The sequence below is a fragment of the Diabrotica virgifera genome, chromosome 7 (genome assembly GCF_917563875.1).
Source record: "Diabrotica virgifera virgifera chromosome 7, PGI_DIABVI_V3a".
Taxonomy (NCBI): domain Eukaryota; kingdom Metazoa; phylum Arthropoda; class Insecta; order Coleoptera; family Chrysomelidae; genus Diabrotica; species Diabrotica virgifera.
In genome coordinates this window covers 57,548,363-57,566,825 of record NC_065449.1, presented here as the reverse complement: position 1 = coordinate 57,566,825, position 18,463 = coordinate 57,548,363, and the positions used below count along the sequence as shown (strand labels likewise).

Sequence of the window (18,463 nt, the reverse complement as noted above, 5' to 3'; positions counted from 1 at the left end):
GGATGTATCTAAAATGTATATACCCGTAGGCACGCCGATGGTAAATATAGGATTATTAATTGTATGTCAAAAAATCCACAATACCTGCCTCTTAAAACCTACCAAATTTCATTTGCATATCTCTATTGGTTTTAGAGCAATAAATAAATCGTCAGTTTGTAAGAAAAATTTCAACATCCCGTATCTCGGAAACGAAGCATTTGCGGACATATGTTTATAAAGCAAATTGTCATTATTTTTTCATAAAAAATTACCCCTTAAAGTTTGTCGCACTTATTTAGAAACACCCTGTATTGATGAAGAACATGGCTAGTTATTAACGTGCTTAACTTTTTTATTATCCAACATAAACAAATAAATCAAAAAAGAAAATGTTAAGAGAGCCTAAGGCTACAATTGAGTTTTAATTTCAATATTTTATCTATACTAAAACATTCCACAGGGTGTTCCGAACTTTTAGGAATAAACACAGTATGATTGTTACACCCGGTATACAATGACAATTTACCGGTCTAGCAACAATATTATTATAGCAATATTGCTAAAGAATAAGGCTATAACATACTAAGAAAATCACTCAAATCGGACAACCGGTTTAGAAAATTCGAGCCAACTAACTTGAATAACTCATCGAGTGACCCGCTTTTTATGATCGCGAGTGTATAAGGAAATACATAAAGCAAAAAAGTCGACACTGATCCAGCCAGGTTGCAAATTGGTTTTTTGGGTACTATATACATAATGCATTATACCTAAATACAAAAATTCCCGTCACAGTTCGCAGGCATATAATAGTTGTTATTAACAAATACTCAAGGGTTAAAATGTATTGCATCAGATCTTTATAGATTTCAAACATACTTATGATTTAATTAATCGTGCAACACTATGGAAGGCAATGATCGAGCTCGGCGTACCCAAGAAACTAACTGCGGTAACACAAATGTGTGTAAGTAACTCCTTTACACAAGTTCGAATAGGGGGAAAAATATCAAATGCTTTCTGCGTAAATTCTGTACTGAGATAGGGAGATCCGTTGTCCCCATTGTTGTTTAACCTGGCCTTAGAATGGCATGTCAAAAATTTATCCAAAAATCAAACCAGACATAACTGCCGGGGAGCAAAAATCATATTCGCCTTTGCTGATGACGTAGATGCAGTGGCACAATCAACATTAGAAGTTAAGGATCTTTTCTCGAGCTTTGAAGAAGCTGAATTAAACATCGGTCTAAAAATAAATGAAGACAAAACAAAATACATGGTCGTCTCAAAACAAGAACGACGGCGAATAAGGCAAAACATTTCTATAAACGATCATAACTTCGAAGTGGTTAAAGAATTTAAATATATAGAAGCAAGAATCACAAATGACAACAAAATAGAGCGAAAAGTTAAAACGCGAATAATGACAGGACACAGATCTTTCTTTGCAATGCAACATCTAACGAAGTCAAAATTTCTTGCACGAAGTGTAAAGATCCAGATATATAAGACCATAATACGACCCGTAGTCACGTATGGAAGCGAAACATGGACGCTAACAAATAGAGAAGTAAATAAATTGCTGGTGTTGAAAGATGCAGTCAAAGAAGATCTGGAGAAAATGAGAGTGAGGCAATGGGAATTAATGGCACAGAACCAACAAGCATGGAATGCAATAGTAAACGCGGCAAAGACTCACGAAGAGTTGAACGCCATTTATGATGATGATGATAAGGGTTAAAATGGCAGTAAAAAAACCGTCGCTACACGTAAAAACAGGGTAATTAAATTTATTACTTAGATTATTCATCTTTTAGTAGATTAGCACAATAAAATAAAATAAAATCAAAATGTAATTCCGTACAGGTTGGAATAAATTTGTTGTCAAAGTTTAGGTCCAAACAAAAGATATTTTCAAGAAAGTATATGATTCATATGAGGGGATCATTGTTTAAATAATTAAAAATGGGTAATTTTTGCTCAAAATTTACTTTTTTAACTGCTGCGGTAATTCATGTTTTTGTTAAGGTTTTTAGATTTTTTTTCTGCAAAGCTGAAGAAACAGTCTTTTATATGAGACTTACTAAATTAAATTTAACCCTTAATTTATTTAAATAATTGTAAATAAAAATTAAAAAACAAATTTAAAAAAAAATATTATTTGCATTATAAATAAGCACTCTAAAACATTTTGTTTTACAGCAAAAGTTGCGCCATAGTACTAGTATAAACAGAAAAAAATTGGTTGATAAATATTAAGCAGTTTATGAGATATTTAATTTGTTTATAAAAAATTACCATTTTTTCAATTGCAAAAACGCAGTTGTTGCCGATAGAGTATACAAGTTTTTAATGTCTCATTTTTTTTTGCTTTTATGTATATTTTCGACAAATATATTGACAAAACAAAATTTCAATTAAACACCCCTAGAAAATGGTGTTTGAAAATTGGTGTAAATTGCTTAAAACTCGTTTTTTAATAACACCGCCGGGATTAAAAATTTTGAAATTATTTTTCGATATTCGTGTTCCTGGTAGTTTTTGACACACTTAGAAAAGAAAAAAAATCTAGATCCATTTATTGGCGAGATAGCTTTTCCACGTTTAAAAATTCATAATTTGTTTATTTATCAATATTAAAACATTTTAAAGTACGTGAGTACATCTATCAACCCTACTACTCAACAAAGATATTTATACATAGAGTTAAAATTTTAGAATATTTTAAAAAATAATGATTTTCGTAGCGACCTTAAATGAAAACTTTTTGCCTGAAGGGTGGTGCACTAGTACTTTGCAATGTCTTCGTTAATAATGGACCAATTTCAATGTTTTTTTTTTTTTAGTTTACGGTAGCATATAAAAATAATAACATCTAAATGACACTTTTTACAATAAATATTCGTCAATTTGTTATAAACAATTAAAAAAAATTTTTATAGAAAAAAGTTTTTATGTTTCTTTAACAAAATTTTACTATGTTGTCAAATTTTTAAAATAAAAATTTGTTTTCATACTGTTTTGTGGTTTTCTTTGGTGCCAACTTTTATTTTATTACAGTACCCATTAGAAAAGATTTTTTTTTTGAGAAAAATATTGTTTATAACAAATTAATGAATATTTATTGCAAAAGGGTCATACAAATGTTATTATTTTTATATGCTACCCCTAATTAAAAAAAAAAAAACATTGAAATATACCCATTATTAACAGAGATAATATTGCAAATTACTCCTCCGCCAATTTTCAGGTAAATAGTTTTCATTTAAGGTGCTATAAAAATAATTATTTTTCAAAATATTCTACAATTGGTATTATCTGTATAAATGCCATTGTTAAGTAGTAGGGTTAATAGTTGTTAATTAAATGTTGCTATTGATAAATAAACAAATTATGAATTTTTAAACTTGGAAAAGCTATCTCGGCAAAAAATGGTTCTAGAATTTTTTTTCTCTTGTGAATGCGTCAAAAACTAACAGGAACACGAATATCAAAAAATAATTTCAAAATTTTTAATCCCAGCGGTGTAATTAAAAAAAAAACAAATTTTAAACAAATTACACCAATTTTTAAACGCCATTTTGGAGGAGTATTATTTGAAATTTTGATTTGTTGATACATTTGTCGAAAATATACATAAAAGCAAACAAAACTAGATCTTAAAAACTTGTATACTCTATCGGCAACAACCGCGTTTTTGCATTTGAAAAAATACTATTTTTTTAAAAACAAATTAAATATTTCATAAACTACTCAATATTTATCAACCAATTTTTTTTCAGTTTTCACTGGTACCACAGCGCAACTTTTTCTGCAAAACAAAATGTTTTATAGTGCTTCATTGTAATGCAAATAATCATTTTTTGGAAATTTGTTTTTTAATTTTGATTTCCAATTATTTAAATAAATTAAGGGTTAAATTTAATTTAGTAAGTCCTATATAAAAGACTGTTTCTTCAGCTTTGCAGAAAAAAAATTGTAAAAACATAAATAAAAACATGAATTACCGTAGCAGTTAAAAAAGTAAATTTTGAGCAAAAATTACCCATTTTTAATTATTTAAACAATGATCCCCTCATATGAATCATATAATTTCTTGAAAATATCTTTTGTTTTGACCTAAACTTTGATAATTAATTTATTCCAACTTGTACGGAATTACATTTTGATTTACATGTATTGTAATTTTATTTGATCGGTCTAGATGGGCAAAGCTTTAAAATGGCAGTTTTTTTAATTTATTTTCCGATCACTTGTTGCTTCGGAAATTGCAAAATATTGCTAAACTTTCGAAAATCAAAAATTTGCTATAACTTTTACAAAAATTAACCTAGGGCATATTGCATCAAAAGTTGAATCAAGTAGTCCTTATAATGCACAAAAAACTTCATGCACAAAAAGTTTTCTCATCATAAAGCTGAAGTCATCTTCGTCTTGTGCGATCACTATTATTGGTCGTCAGCTAAACTTACGGTTTACCTATAGAAAACACAACAAAATAAGAAAAAAAAAATTAAGGCACTCCTGGGAGTGCCGACAGAAGTGAAAACTTCTTATAGTATATTCGCGATTGAAACGGAATATAGAGGGCAGGTCGAATGCAAGAAAATGGCCGATATAAATGGTATAAACAAACATTCAATTGAGGAATAGAACAATACCGATTTGATTCAAAATATTTTAATGTACTCATAATGCTGAAATTTACTAAAAATTTCTTAATAGTGACCAAATTCCATTCAAATCAACAATTTTCTGGTTTGTTTATACCACTTATAGTAGTTTAAATTTATTCCACCAGAGGTCAGCTACTTTGTTTTTCAACGCGAATAAATTACGAGCTCAATACTTTTACCCCATCCTAAAAGAAGTGCTATACCTATATCATATACGATATACGCGATGCGTATGCCCTATGCTATTTATGTATACATACACATAATTTATATATGTACAAAATTTATTTCAGCGAAGTGATGACGGTCGCAAATTCAATACTTTTTCTCCATCCAAGAAGTGCACAACATCCCTAAAGAAATTTTCAATTCAAAAAGTTATTTCGTCGAAGCGATAACGGTCGCTAATTTACTACTATTTCCCCATCCAAGAAGTGCACATCGTCGCTCAAGAAGTTTTCACTTCTAATATTTATTTCGTCGAAGCGATGATGGTCGCTAATTTAATACTTTTTTACATCGAAAAAGTGCACAACGTCCCTAAATAAGTTACACTTCAAATATTTATTTCGTCGAAGCGATTACGGCCCTAATTCAATACATTTCCTCCATACAAAAAGTGCATAAAGTCCCTATAAAAGTTTTCACGTAAAAAATGTATTTCGTCGAAGCGATGACGGTCGCTAATTTAATAATTTTTTCTTATCCAAAAAGTGTACAACGTCCCTCAAGAAGTTTTTACTTCAAAAATTTATTTCGTCGAAGCGATGAAGGTTCGCTAATATATTTTCCCCATCCAAAAAGTGCACAACGTCCCTCAAGAAATTTCCACTTCAAAAATTGATTTCATCGAAGCGATGACGGTTGCTAATTTAATACTTTTTTACATCGAAAAAGTGCACAACGTCCATAAATAAGTTTCACTTCAAATATTTATTTCGTCGAAGCGATGACGGTCCATAATTCAATACTTTTCCCCCATCCAAAAAGTGCACAACGTCCCTCAAGAAGTTTTCACGTCACGAATTTATTTCATCGAAGCGATGACGATCGCGATGAGGGTCGATAATTTAATACTTTTTCCATCCAAAAAGAGCACAACGTCCCTAAAGAAGTTTTTACTTCAAATGTTTATTTCGTTGAAGCGATGACGGTCGCTTATTTATTACTTTCTCCCCATTCAAATTTAATAATTTTCCCCCATCCAAAAAGTGCACAACGTCTCTAAAGAAGTTTTCACTTCAAAAATTTATTTCGGCCGAAGCTATGACGGTCGCTAATTCAATACTTCTTCCCCATCTAAAAAGTGCACAACGTCCCCAAAAGAAGTTTTCACTTTAAAAATTTATTTTGCCGAAGCGATGACGTTCGCTAATTCAATACTTTTTCCCTATCTAAAAAGTGCACAACGTCCCTAAGGAAATTTTCACTTCAAAAATTTATTTCGTCAAAACGATGACGGTCGCTAATTTAATACTTTTTCCCCATTCAAAAAGTGCACAACGACCCTCAAGAAGTTTTTACTTCAAAAATGTATTTCTTCGAAGCTATAACGGTCGCAATGACGGTCGCCAATTTAATACTTTTTCCCATCCAAAAAGTGCACAATGTCTCTAAAGAAGTTTTCACTTCAATATATATACGTACAAAATTTATTTCGCCGAAGAGATGACGGTCGCGAAATAAATTATTTTTCCCTATCGAAAAATAGGTTTTACATTTATTTTAAATTTAAATACTTCTATACAATTTATGTATAGATACACATAATATAGATACGTACAAAATTTATTTCGTCGAAGAGATGACGGTCGCAATGACGGTCGCGATGACGGTCGCAATGACGGTCGCGAATTCAATGCTTTTTCCCCTATCCAAAAATCGCACAACGTCCCTAAAGAAGTTTTCACTTCTAAAATAACCAAAAAAATAATGGTTTACCAAAAATAAGAAAACACAACAAAATTATAGACAAATTCCTGAATTTTTTCCTTGCTCCCAAATAGCTTTAAAACGACCTTATTGAGGCTAAATTTAAAAATTTTTTCCGGGTACGGACCCCCTTATGAACACTCCCCAGACCCCCCCGGAACATTGCGTACCAGAACCTATATTGTTACAAAAACAGCACTGCCTATAGGTATTAGTTTCTTACTGGACGGACATTTCTTTTCCATGGTTTCAGGTTTTTTTCAAAGAATATTTTGAATAGAGTAGGGGATGTGGAGCAGCCCTGTAGCAGTCCCTTTGTCGTCTAATGGACTGCATATTCTATTGCCCGTTTTGAAAGCTACTTTGTTATTCTTTGGTGTTACTGCTTTCATTAATATTCTTGGAACTTCGATGTCTTCCATTTCAATTTCATTCTAATATAAACGTCTTTCATTTACAATATAAATGTATAAAATATGTAGATATTATAAAAGTGAGAAAAATATGCAGAATAACCTCTTGCTATAGATGTATAGCCTACTATTGTACGTTATACATCTTGCATTTTCTTTAATTTTTGAATGCAAATTCGAATCTTTCGCATTTTTTTATACGACCTATATTTTATTATTCGTTGGTTATGCTACCTCCGTATATATGCCCCATTTTTCTTTCTATTATTTGCATAATCAGTTAATGGCATGGTATAAGAGTGTAAATTTAAAATCGCGACTGAATTCTGCCGTTGCGTTAGCTGCCATCTTAATTTTAAAGGGCCGTTTTAAAAAGCCGTATTTGTTCAATATCCCCACCATTTTCAACTTTTGGTAAGGATTTTCACCAACAAAATGGTAAGGACTGAAATTGTTGCAAATGCGGTTTCCTACAATTTCTTTGTGCGGTCAATAATCCGAGTTAAAGGGGAAAATAGCTAAAGGTGGGAAGCATAATTATTTAATTGTATGTCGTTTATTATTAACTTTACGACATAATTGTACATCAACAAACATGGAGAGTTATTTAGGTATACAATTTTGATCTCTTTCATTTTTTTCTTTAATTTTTTTGCTAAAATCAGTATTTGAAGGATTGATTCAGGGATGTATTGTATCTCCACTGATGTGTATCGCACATAGTGAACACATTTTCACGAAATTCGCGAAATTGCAAAAAATGAAAGACTACTTGTCAATGAAGAAACCATAAAGAACATTTTGATAAGCACAGTCAGTGAAAAGTCCTCGTGAATTGCTATTATTATGGTTTCTCGATAGTCACATTTTTTTAATCTAGCCCCTGTATATTGCAAAAAGATAGTCATGCATTGTGATAAATGCACTAATATGTTTACAATATATGAATAGTTAAACCAGTTCGTCAAACTGATTATTACGCAAGTTATCATTCACCATTAATTTGCATAATATATCAAAAAGTGTCTATTATGTTGTTTTTAATTTCGAAACTGAAAGTACGATAAATTCTTAATAATAGAATTAATTTGTTATCGCACATGACGTTACTTAGACAAAATTTTATCAGAAAATATATGTTAAACAAGACATGTTAAAAATTGGTACAGATCGAAAATTGATTAAAAAAAATCGAAACTTTTGCTTTCACGTTTATCTAACTGTACAATAGACCAGGGCTGATCTGTTTTAAGGTGGATGTGAGAGGTGGCATTCGGATTTTTGAAAAAAAGTTAGGTGATAACAACCGTAATAACACGTAATAATAATTGAGTTATAATTATTAACCGCCCTCTCAAATATGCCCTGAACATTAATAAAATAATTAATGTATTTAAAAATTACTAAGAACATCGTTTTAGTATTTTGTACTTTCCTTATAGTATGGTATAGTTAGACCCAAACCCAGACATCCAAAGTGAAAGTTATCCTCCAACACCAAATTGTTCTTTATGGTCCACACAATGTTCAGAAAAAAGTCACACCATTTTGAGCGTCGGGTTTGGGGGGAGAGGGGGGAGAAATCTGCAAATTCGTAGTTTTTTACGTTTTTCGTCAATATTTCTTTAACTAAGCGGTTTAGCATAAACAACCCCCTACACAAAATTGTTGTTCATTAAATTCTAAATAAATTTATTTATATCGAAATAAAACTAATATAATTTTCCTATGTGTAGACCTTTTAACGCTCTAAATGCAAATAGTCTCATTTGAAAACTGTATAATTATTTAAACAATCTTTGTTTAATTATAGTGTTTATTTCGTTCAGTCCGCCGTCCGGTAAAAATATTAACAAGAAATTTGCTTGAACATACAGCTTTCAATAAAATTATTAAAAACATTTGTATTTAGAGCTTTAAAAGGTACACATGTGGTAAGTTTTTCTAAAAAAATCTACAACATAGGAAAAATTTGTGGTTTTATTTTGTTATAAATAAATTAATTTATTATAACATATATATTAAACAAAATATAATATATTAAACAAAACAACTACGAGGTATACCACAGATATAAACATATATTTGGTGGTAAGGACGTAGTATCTCTTATAAGAATAGGAAGACTAAGATGGGCAGGACATCTAGCAAGATCACAGCATAACAACCCTCCTAGAAGAATCCTTATGTCACAACCTGTGGGAAGTAGAAATAGGGGTAGGCCAAAACTTAAATGGAAAGATGGTGTAGATGAGGATGGAAGAAAAATAGGCGCAGCAAACTGGCAACGGTTGGCAATGGATAGGACTGACTGGCGTAATAGACTTGGGAAGGTCGAGGCTCTTTCATAGGGCTGTAGCATCATTGATGATGATGATTATAACAAAACTAAAGTACATTTCGAGTTACTTCGAATTAAAAAGGAAATGAAGAAAATTGCTCTATTGGAATTGGAAGCCGAGAAAATTCATTTTTTACGTATACCGATTTTTACACTTTGAAATTATTGAATTTTAATTTTTTTGGTAGGTATATTTGTCAAGTAAATTGAGGATAAAAATACATCCTTTGTAAAAGGTATATTTAAAAGACCCCAATAAGGGTTACATCACAAAACAAAACGTTTTCGGATTAACAAATAATCCACCATCAGTGTTAAAAATCCTAAAATAATAAGAATAACCTAATTAATAAAGGAAAATGTTGTAAAAAGTTGACTAAGGTTAAGAATTGCCAGATGTTATAGTTACAATAGCATGCATGAGTGAGCCACCAAAATGTTATGGGTAAAAACTCTTTAAGTGTTACAACATCTTAAATGGTACTACAAAGTAATAATAATATTCGATGTTGTAACATGTTTAAGATCTTGTAACATTTAAAGAGTTTTTACCCATAACATTTTGGTGGCTCACGCATGCATGCTATTGTAAGTATGACCTCTGGCAATTCTTAACCTTAGTCAACTTTTTACATTTTCAAAAATCCACAAGGAAAAAGTTTTCCTGTAGTTGGCTGTATACCATGTGATACAAAAAACAATAAATCCTGTATAAAAGGTATATTTAAAAAACCCTCAAAAGGGCCACATCAAATTCACATAACTAGTTTTCGACTGGTTTACCAGTCATCATCAGTGCTTACGTGCAATGTACATGCTTAACCACCAAGATAGTATTACACAAAAATATGTGGGTCAAAGCCCAGTAAAAGTAGTCCGTCAAGGAAGCATTGGTATAAAATGCTACCTTAAGCCTGGATGTTTAAAATATTATCTAATTTGCCCTAGGTAACATCTGAGAGCTAGGTATGACTTGTTCACATGTTGGAAGTGAGACGGCAAGTAGTTTTTTTTACACTTTCCTTTATTAATTAGGTTATACTTATTATTTTAGGGTTTTTAACACTGATGATGGATTATTTGTTAATCCAAAAACGTTTGTTAATGTGATGTAACCTTTATTGGGATCTCTTAAGAGGATGGGTATGTATTTTCGGCTGCAATGCTATTCAAATGGGGATTCGTTTTTTTCGAATCCTGAGAAAACTAATAAGTATTTTTGAAAAATTTAAACGCAGAATGAAAGATTACGTTCTTACCCAGGGCCGAAAGTCCCTGAGAACTTCTATAATGTTTATTTTAATAAGTTACAGTGGTGAAAAACTAAGAGAAAATTTAGTGTGATATTTAGTTTAAAATATCTCATTCAAAATAAACTTTTTATTTATTCTAAGGGACTTTCGGCCCTCGGTAATAATATAGTCTTTCATTCTGCGTTTAAATTTTTCAAAAATATTTATTGGTTCTTTCAGGATTCGAAAAAAATGAACACAATGTCCGTGGTAATATTTCCAAATCTATCTTTGTCATACAACGCACTCAGTCGAATAGAATATTGTCAGCATACTGTCAGTCAGACAGTGACAATCAGTGACAATTTTAAATACTTAACATGGCATCGGGAATATTTTGAGTTGTTGATTAAATAATATTGATATATAGTGTATTTGATAAATAATTGCTTTAAGACGTGAACTTAATAAAAAGTTATTTATTGTGTATTATTTGTGGAAGATCCAAGCAGAGAATACATCAGGATAATATATATTCTGTGATTCAAGTATTTTGTTGTTAGAGATGTTCAAAATTGTAAGCGTTTCATAGTAACAATATATTATTAAAAAAACACTTAAACACTTTTCCTCTTTTCTCGATTGAGTATTAGTTTTATGTTGTACATATAAATTATTACAATCACTGAATACATAGTGAAAAAATTATCACATTATTTATTAACTGAATTAATAATTTGCAATTATAAAAATAACAGTTATCCAAGAACATTCAAAAGCCATCTCTTTAAATTAATGATGACATTTTCAAGTAGAATGATATTCTAGTAATGTTTACATATCCATACCAGTGTGAATTTTACTACACGTAATTTGCCGTGGAAAGATAGAAAAAGTAGGGATACCCGTAAAATATTTGCGAATTATGTACCGATGGCCTTAAATATACCTTTTATAAAGGATCCAGTATTTTTTTTCTGATTTACGGTATACAGCCAGCTACAGGAATTTTATTTTCTTCGTGGATAAATTGAGGATAAGTCTATTAATTATTAAAAACAAAATCAATGTAGACAAGGCGAAAACGGCGGGTTCGTTAGAAAAAATATTCCCATGAGATTTTTTTGCATAATCACATTCGTGAGACATCCCAGAATAAAGTTCAAGAAGTCGCCCACGTGAAAAGTGGTCCAATTTTTTTTAACAATTTTTTTTAGTCAAATTGCAAAAATCAATATTTTTGGCCCGTGCCAATTTTTGTTAGGTTTTTTGGACAATTTTGGACAAAAAAGGTCTCTTGTAATTTTTCTCTAAAGTTGATCGTTTTCGAGTTATAAACAATTTAAAATTGAAAAAAAAAAAACGAAAAATGGCGATTTTCAAGGCTTATTAAATTGGTTAAAAGTTATTATTGTGAAAGTCAGAAACTGACTAAATCAAAATTTAAAGCCCCCCTACAAGATCCTGAAGAAATTTTGTCATAATTTTATTACTAAGCTGTTATTTTTAAGTATGTAATAATAATGAGCGCCAGCACGTATTAGGCGGCCGTCTATGGTAAGTGCGAGAGAGATGCCATTCCGGCAGTCCAATGGGGAATCTTACTCGCACTCACATTTACAGCCGCGTCAATACGATCTTACGGCTTATTGTTAATAATTATAAATAACAGCTTAGTAATAAATTAATTACACAAATTTCTTCAGGATCATGTAGGGGGCTTTAAACTTTGATTTAGTCACTTTCTGACTTTCATAATAATAATTTTTAACCGAGTTATTAAGTCTTAAAAATGGCCATTTTTGCGTTTTTAAAATTTTAAATTGCTTATAACTCGAAAACCATCAACTTTAGAGAAAAATTACAAGAGACCTTTTTTGTCCAGAATGGTCTAAAAAAACCTAAACAATTTGTCCAGACCAAAACTAATAATTTTTGCAATTTGATTAAAAAAAAAATTGTTAAAAAAAATTGGACCACTTTTCTCGTGGGCGACTTCTTGAACCTTATTCTGGGGTGTATTACAAATGTGATTATGCAAAAAAAATCTCATGGGAATATTTTTTCTAACGAACCCGCCGTTTTCGTCTTGTCTAATGGGAAAATTCTAAATTTAACATCGATTTGCGAGTCGCTATATTTATCATAATCTTAACATGTAAATCATATATCTCGATGTTATTTACCACTTTTAATAGTGTGCTAGTTTCATCTACTAAGTGGAACGTAAGTATTTGCCACATTTTTTCTTTAACATGCACAATTTTAACCTTTTGCATTCATTCTAACGTGGAAATACTTCGTTCTAGGCACTGAAGATGATCTGATTTAGATCGAAAACGTTTTGCAATCCATTTGGATGACATTTTAATAGATTTTTAATAAACTTTTTATACCATTATACAAAGGAAGTTTTTTACTTCTGTATGATCAATTATTATTACTGAAGTTATCACCTCACTTTTTCTGCAAAAATCCAAATGCCACCTCTCACATCCACCTCAAAAAAATCCGCCCTGGTTAGTTGGCTCTGTCTCTGGCCTCTGGTCAATCCGCCCGATTTTATTAGTCATTTAAAAAAATAATTACTACGTCACTGGATGTAGAGTTCTCAACAAAGAATTTTTATTCTTACATCTTATAACAGGTAGCCAGTAGCCATGGAAACTTTGAATTTTACTTAATTTATATACAAAATAATGAAGAAAATTGAATCTATTTTTATTAAGAAAAAAGTCAAAACATAAATTCAATAACAATATTAATATAATATAGTGCCTCGATTTAGCAGTAACAATTTCATAAAAATACAATTATGTATTATTAATTTCGAATTTAGAATAACTTAAATTTGGAAACTCACTAAGCCTTAACTCAGGGCCCCCGCAAGGCCGAGCGACGCCCGCGTGCGGCACATATTTTAGCGCCCTTAAATCTACTACATCCACTTATAAAATAAATCTATAATTTTTTATTTTTGACGAGCTCTTGCTATGTGTACATTGCTCTTCAGGTAAAACTATCCACCTTAAATAACTTTTGAAGCACTGATTTAAAAAAAACGTAAAAACACTTCAATAATACTTAAAGGGGGAGACATTATGCCATATTTAAGCTTGCCGGGAAAGGCACCCTCTCACCGCCCGCATCATACCTTAATTTTTTTAAATTGCTACCCCCTTTTTTATTTTATATTTGGATTCTCCTCTTTGTACTGATTTCAAAAATGTGTAACACTTGATGCTAGTTTATGAGAAAAATAAATACAAAAGCAACAAAACTCGATTGAATTTTTTTTTTTAAATTTCATTACATACAAACATTTAGAATGAACATTTCACTACCAAAAATTTTAACAATAATTATTCAAAATGACTTTTCAAAGCTTGAATAATTTTTCTTAAAATTTTTGAATAATTATTGTTAAATTTTGGTAGTGAAATGTTATAAAATTGTTAAAAAAATAATTTTTATTCAATCCAGTTTTCTTACTTTTGTATTTATTTTTCTCATAAACTAATCACTTTAAGCATCAAGTGTTAGGTATACATTTTTGAAATTAGTACAAAGAGGAGAATCCAAATATAAAATAAAAAAGGGGGTAGTAATTTAAATATAAAATATAAATATGTATATAAAAATATACCTACGGGGGTGAGACGGTGCCTTTCCCGGCAAGCTTAAATATGACATAATGTCTCCCGCTTCAGTTATTATTTGACGTGTTTTTGTGTTTTTTTTTTAAATGAGTGGTTCCAAACTTATTTGGTGGATAGTTTGATCCGAAGAGCACTGTATACCTAATATTGTCAAACCAGATAATCTTTCCTCTGCCATAGTAGACCTCAAAATAATTTTTAATTACATAACTTTAATTTTGAAAATGATCTCTCACAGAAGCATCAGACACAGTTAAAATGAAAAGAATTCTTAACGAAATAGTGATATTTGGCAAAGATGAAGTTAGATATTTTCAAATATCTGTTGAAGATTATATTAAGAGGATTTGATGAGTCAAGTAATGAAAATAATTTTTAAAACGTTTATCTCGCTAAATAAATCAGTTGCACCAATATCCGCCTCCGTTTTTACTGGATCAGTTAGGTTTTGTTGAAGCGAAAGACCGTTTTTCAAAATATCATCGTCACTTAATGTAAAAATATCACTAAAAAACCAAAAACATTGTCATAATCAGGCATTATGTCAAATCTACTATTTAACGAACTTAGTACTGGATCATTATTCTAATGCTGTCTATTTTCTATGTCTACATCATTATCAGCTATATCTATAAGATTCTCACAAATTTTAATTATATGAAATTTAAATAGCTATTCTACTCGACCATTTTGTATCACTTTTAGAGGTTTTAGATTTAATTCAGGAACATGAATTTTATAATACTCCTTCTATTTGTGGAGAAAGAGAAACATACGTAAAATTCTACCCTTATCATACACGTATATTGGCACTGTTATCATACCCTTGACCTCTCGTGTCTTTTATACTTAAGGGAGTAGGAGCAAAATTTCGCGACAATGTGTTTTAAATGCATTAATTTTTTTCGAATCCTGAGAAAAATAATAAGTATTTTTGAAAGATTTAAACGCAGAATGAATCATTACGTTATTACCGAGGGCCGAAAGTCCCTTAGAATAACAAAAAAAATTTTTTTATGAGATATTTGAAATTAAAAATCACACTAAATTTTCTCTTTTTTTTTTCAGCCCTGTAACTTATTCAAACAAACATTATAGAAGTTTTCAGGGACTTTAGAGCCTCGGTAATATTGCAATCTTTCATTCTGCGTTTAAATTTTTCAAAAACCTACTTGTTAGTTTCCTCAGGATTCGAAAAAAATGAATGGATTTAAAACACATTTTCGCGAAATTTTGCGCACTTAAATTTTAATTTTGTAATGGTTCAACTACAAAATTAAATAGTCCTTCCCCTGTAGTGTCAAATATTAGGCAAAACTCTCTTGCATTTCAACCTTTTTTTTTTAGAATTATCGTTTAATACTACATATCGCAAACTTAGGCTTGTTTGATTTTTATGACAGGAATCTAGGATACAGTCCATAAATTATTGAATAATATTTAGAACTATCCACCATACCGTCCATACCAATATTATTTTTTACTTTAGAAGACATTAATTCTATCATTTACGGATAATGCAAAATAGGTATTCGGATATTATATAATTTTAAATATAAACTTATAGTAATAATTATTAACACCAAATCTCAAATAAAAGTTTAATTATTTTTTCAGTATCTAATAACACAATATTTGATTTTTGAGATTTCTCTCGATGTTCATGAAAAAATTGAAATTAAAATTGTATAAAAGATCATTATTTCATTTAAAATAAATATTTCCTATTTGCCAAACCTTCGGTTTGGCGCCCTTTTGGGGTTGCGCCCGCGTGCGTCGCACGCGTTGCATGCCCGGTTACCGGGGGCCCTGCCTCAACTCTTTAACAGTTAATTATGTCTTCAGCTTAACAGTCAAAATGGCAGAAATTCTTGTCAACTTATTTTTGGTATTATTAAAATTTTAAATCCACTTTGGTGCTTTGAAGTTATAATAACTTTCAAAAGAAATTTTTGATTTGAGTTATTATAGCGCATGCGCAGTGGCTCTGAATCTAGTCTATGAGTTATTTTTGCGTTAAATGTTAGATTAAAGTTCACATTTTATGGTATTTTTTTACACTTTAAAAATAAAAAAATATTCTTTAACACACTGTACAGAAATTTAAACACTTCGTACGAAGATAACAGATAACAATAATTAATGTGATACGTATACCTAGTACCTACCTAAATTAATATTTTCATATGATTGATAATAATATAACCTCATTCACTAAGTAGCTACATGTGTAGCTTGTTTTGTAAACTAAAAGCTGTAAGCTACTAAAATAATACAACTTACTTTGGAATGTTTTAACGAAAGATCTTGCAGTCCTAAGTATCATTTTGATGGAATGGAAACCTCACACAGAGCCTATGTCGATATTATACTCACAGCACCTTCAAACCAAACTACTACAGTAAAATATTTAAGCGAATGTTTGCTATCTCCCGTATTTAATGGTATATAATCAGAATTGGATTCATAAAATGTTTGATTTAAATGCTTGACCTTCCAGTGGTTGAATGTTGGTTGCCTACGTTTAGTTATAGTTTCCAGCAGCATCCGGCCATAGTCGTCACTACTAAATGGCTATAGGGTTCGTATTTAGTTTAAATATAAATTATTATCGTCGGTCTAATAAGCAAATTGCCTAAGTCACAAATCGAAAATTTTACAGGAGAGCCCAAAAACTGTGGAACTTGCCTGTGTCCAAAAGACAACAAAAGTAATTAAAAAGAAAATTACCTAACTCCATGCAATACATAATTGACCAAAAGTAATTAAACAAAATATTTACACAAACTTTTTACTTATTATAATGTATCCATATTAATAACAATATCAAAATATATTTATTTACTTACATTTTCTAAGGTTTTCAATCAAAAAAACTTCAGAAACACTGTTACGTGCAAGTGAACACGTGATCAAACAAAGGACATAGGCAATATTCGTATGAATGTGAACAGAACGTTGGACTTCAGCCAAATTTGATTAGCAAAATTGGCGCGAAATAAAATAATAATGGCGGTTTTGGGAATTGTCAGGCTGTAGATTTTACCGTCTTCTACTAGATGACACCAAAAAACAATTTTTACAAAAAATGGACTTAGGCAATTTGCTTATTATACCGACGTTATGTAAGTCAAATAAATACAAGCAATTGGACTTCTTTATCTTTACTACTGAGAATCTCCTGGACACACAGAATAACCAATGAAGAAGTAGAGAACAGCAGGGAGATACTGGATTCCATTAAAATAAGAAAACTGCAATACCTACTTGGGTCATATAACACAATAACACGTGGTGACAGACATGAACTCCTAAAATTAACAATGCAGGGAAAGATTCAAGGAAGGCGCAGCATAGGTAGAAGAAAAATATCCTGGCTTAGAAATTTCAGAGAATGGTTTGGATGCAGCTCAGCTGAACTCTTTCGGGTTGTAGGTTGTAGTGTCAAAAGTTAGAGTAGCAATGATGATTGCCAACCTTCGTCGCGGAGATGGCACGTAAAGAAGAATCTTTACTAGAATCAGACCGCTTGTATTAAGTTGGATCAAGAAGTTTCAGCTAAAGTTTCTATTAAGCGTGGTGTCAGACAGGGATGATGTCCCCGACATTGTTCAATGCCTACACCAAACCAATTTATGAGAAAGCTTTAAATAATCGTCGCGAAGGTTGTAAAATCTGTGGTGAAATTATTAATATCATCATATAGGTACGCAGATAACACCGCCATAATGGCAGAGGGTCTAGAAGACCTTCAAACCCTGATCAAAGCTGTAAAAACGAATGTACTGCAAAGGTCTTAACAATCAACGCAAAGAAAACAAAATGGATAGTGGTCGGAAGAATGAATAGCGAAGACTCAGTACTAAAATTAGATATCGAAATCCTGGAAAGAGTGGAACACTTTAGATATTTGTGGAACTCTTTAGAAATTTCGACCAGAAGAGAACTTGCACAACTTGTTCGAGTTGTGGTGTTACCGTCGCATGCTCAGAATCCCGCGGACAGCACACATATATAACGAAGGTGTGCTAGAGACCATGCACAAAGAGCGAGAATTGATCAACATCATAAAAATGAGAAAGGTTTAATACTTCGGTCGTATAATGAAAGGACCTAAATATCACTTACTCCGGTTGATCATTCAGGACAAAATCGAAGGAAAACGCTGGGTTGGAAGAAAACAACTGTCCTGGCTGCGTAACATTATGCAGCGTACAAACCAAGTTCG

General features: G+C 31.1%; 1 protein-coding gene across 5 annotated transcripts in view; it reads right to left on the bottom strand.

The window, feature by feature from the left end:
• Nucleotides 1–16,745, bottom strand: part of LOC114330869 (3-hydroxyisobutyrate dehydrogenase, mitochondrial) — a 206,777-nt gene extending 190,032 nt beyond the window's left edge. For 4 of the 5 annotated variants that reach the window (XM_050656470.1, XM_050656469.1, XM_050656471.1 and 1 more), the window contains exon 1: nt 16,519–16,745. In XM_050656470.1, coding sequence (XP_050512427.1) covers nt 16,519–16,561 — 43 coding nt within the window. In that variant the 5' untranslated portion in view covers nt 16,562–16,745. The remainder of the gene's footprint in view (nt 1–16,518) is intronic. The other variant, XM_050656468.1, reaches the window with a different exon arrangement.
• Between the last annotated feature and the right edge of the window lie 1,718 nt (nt 16,746–18,463).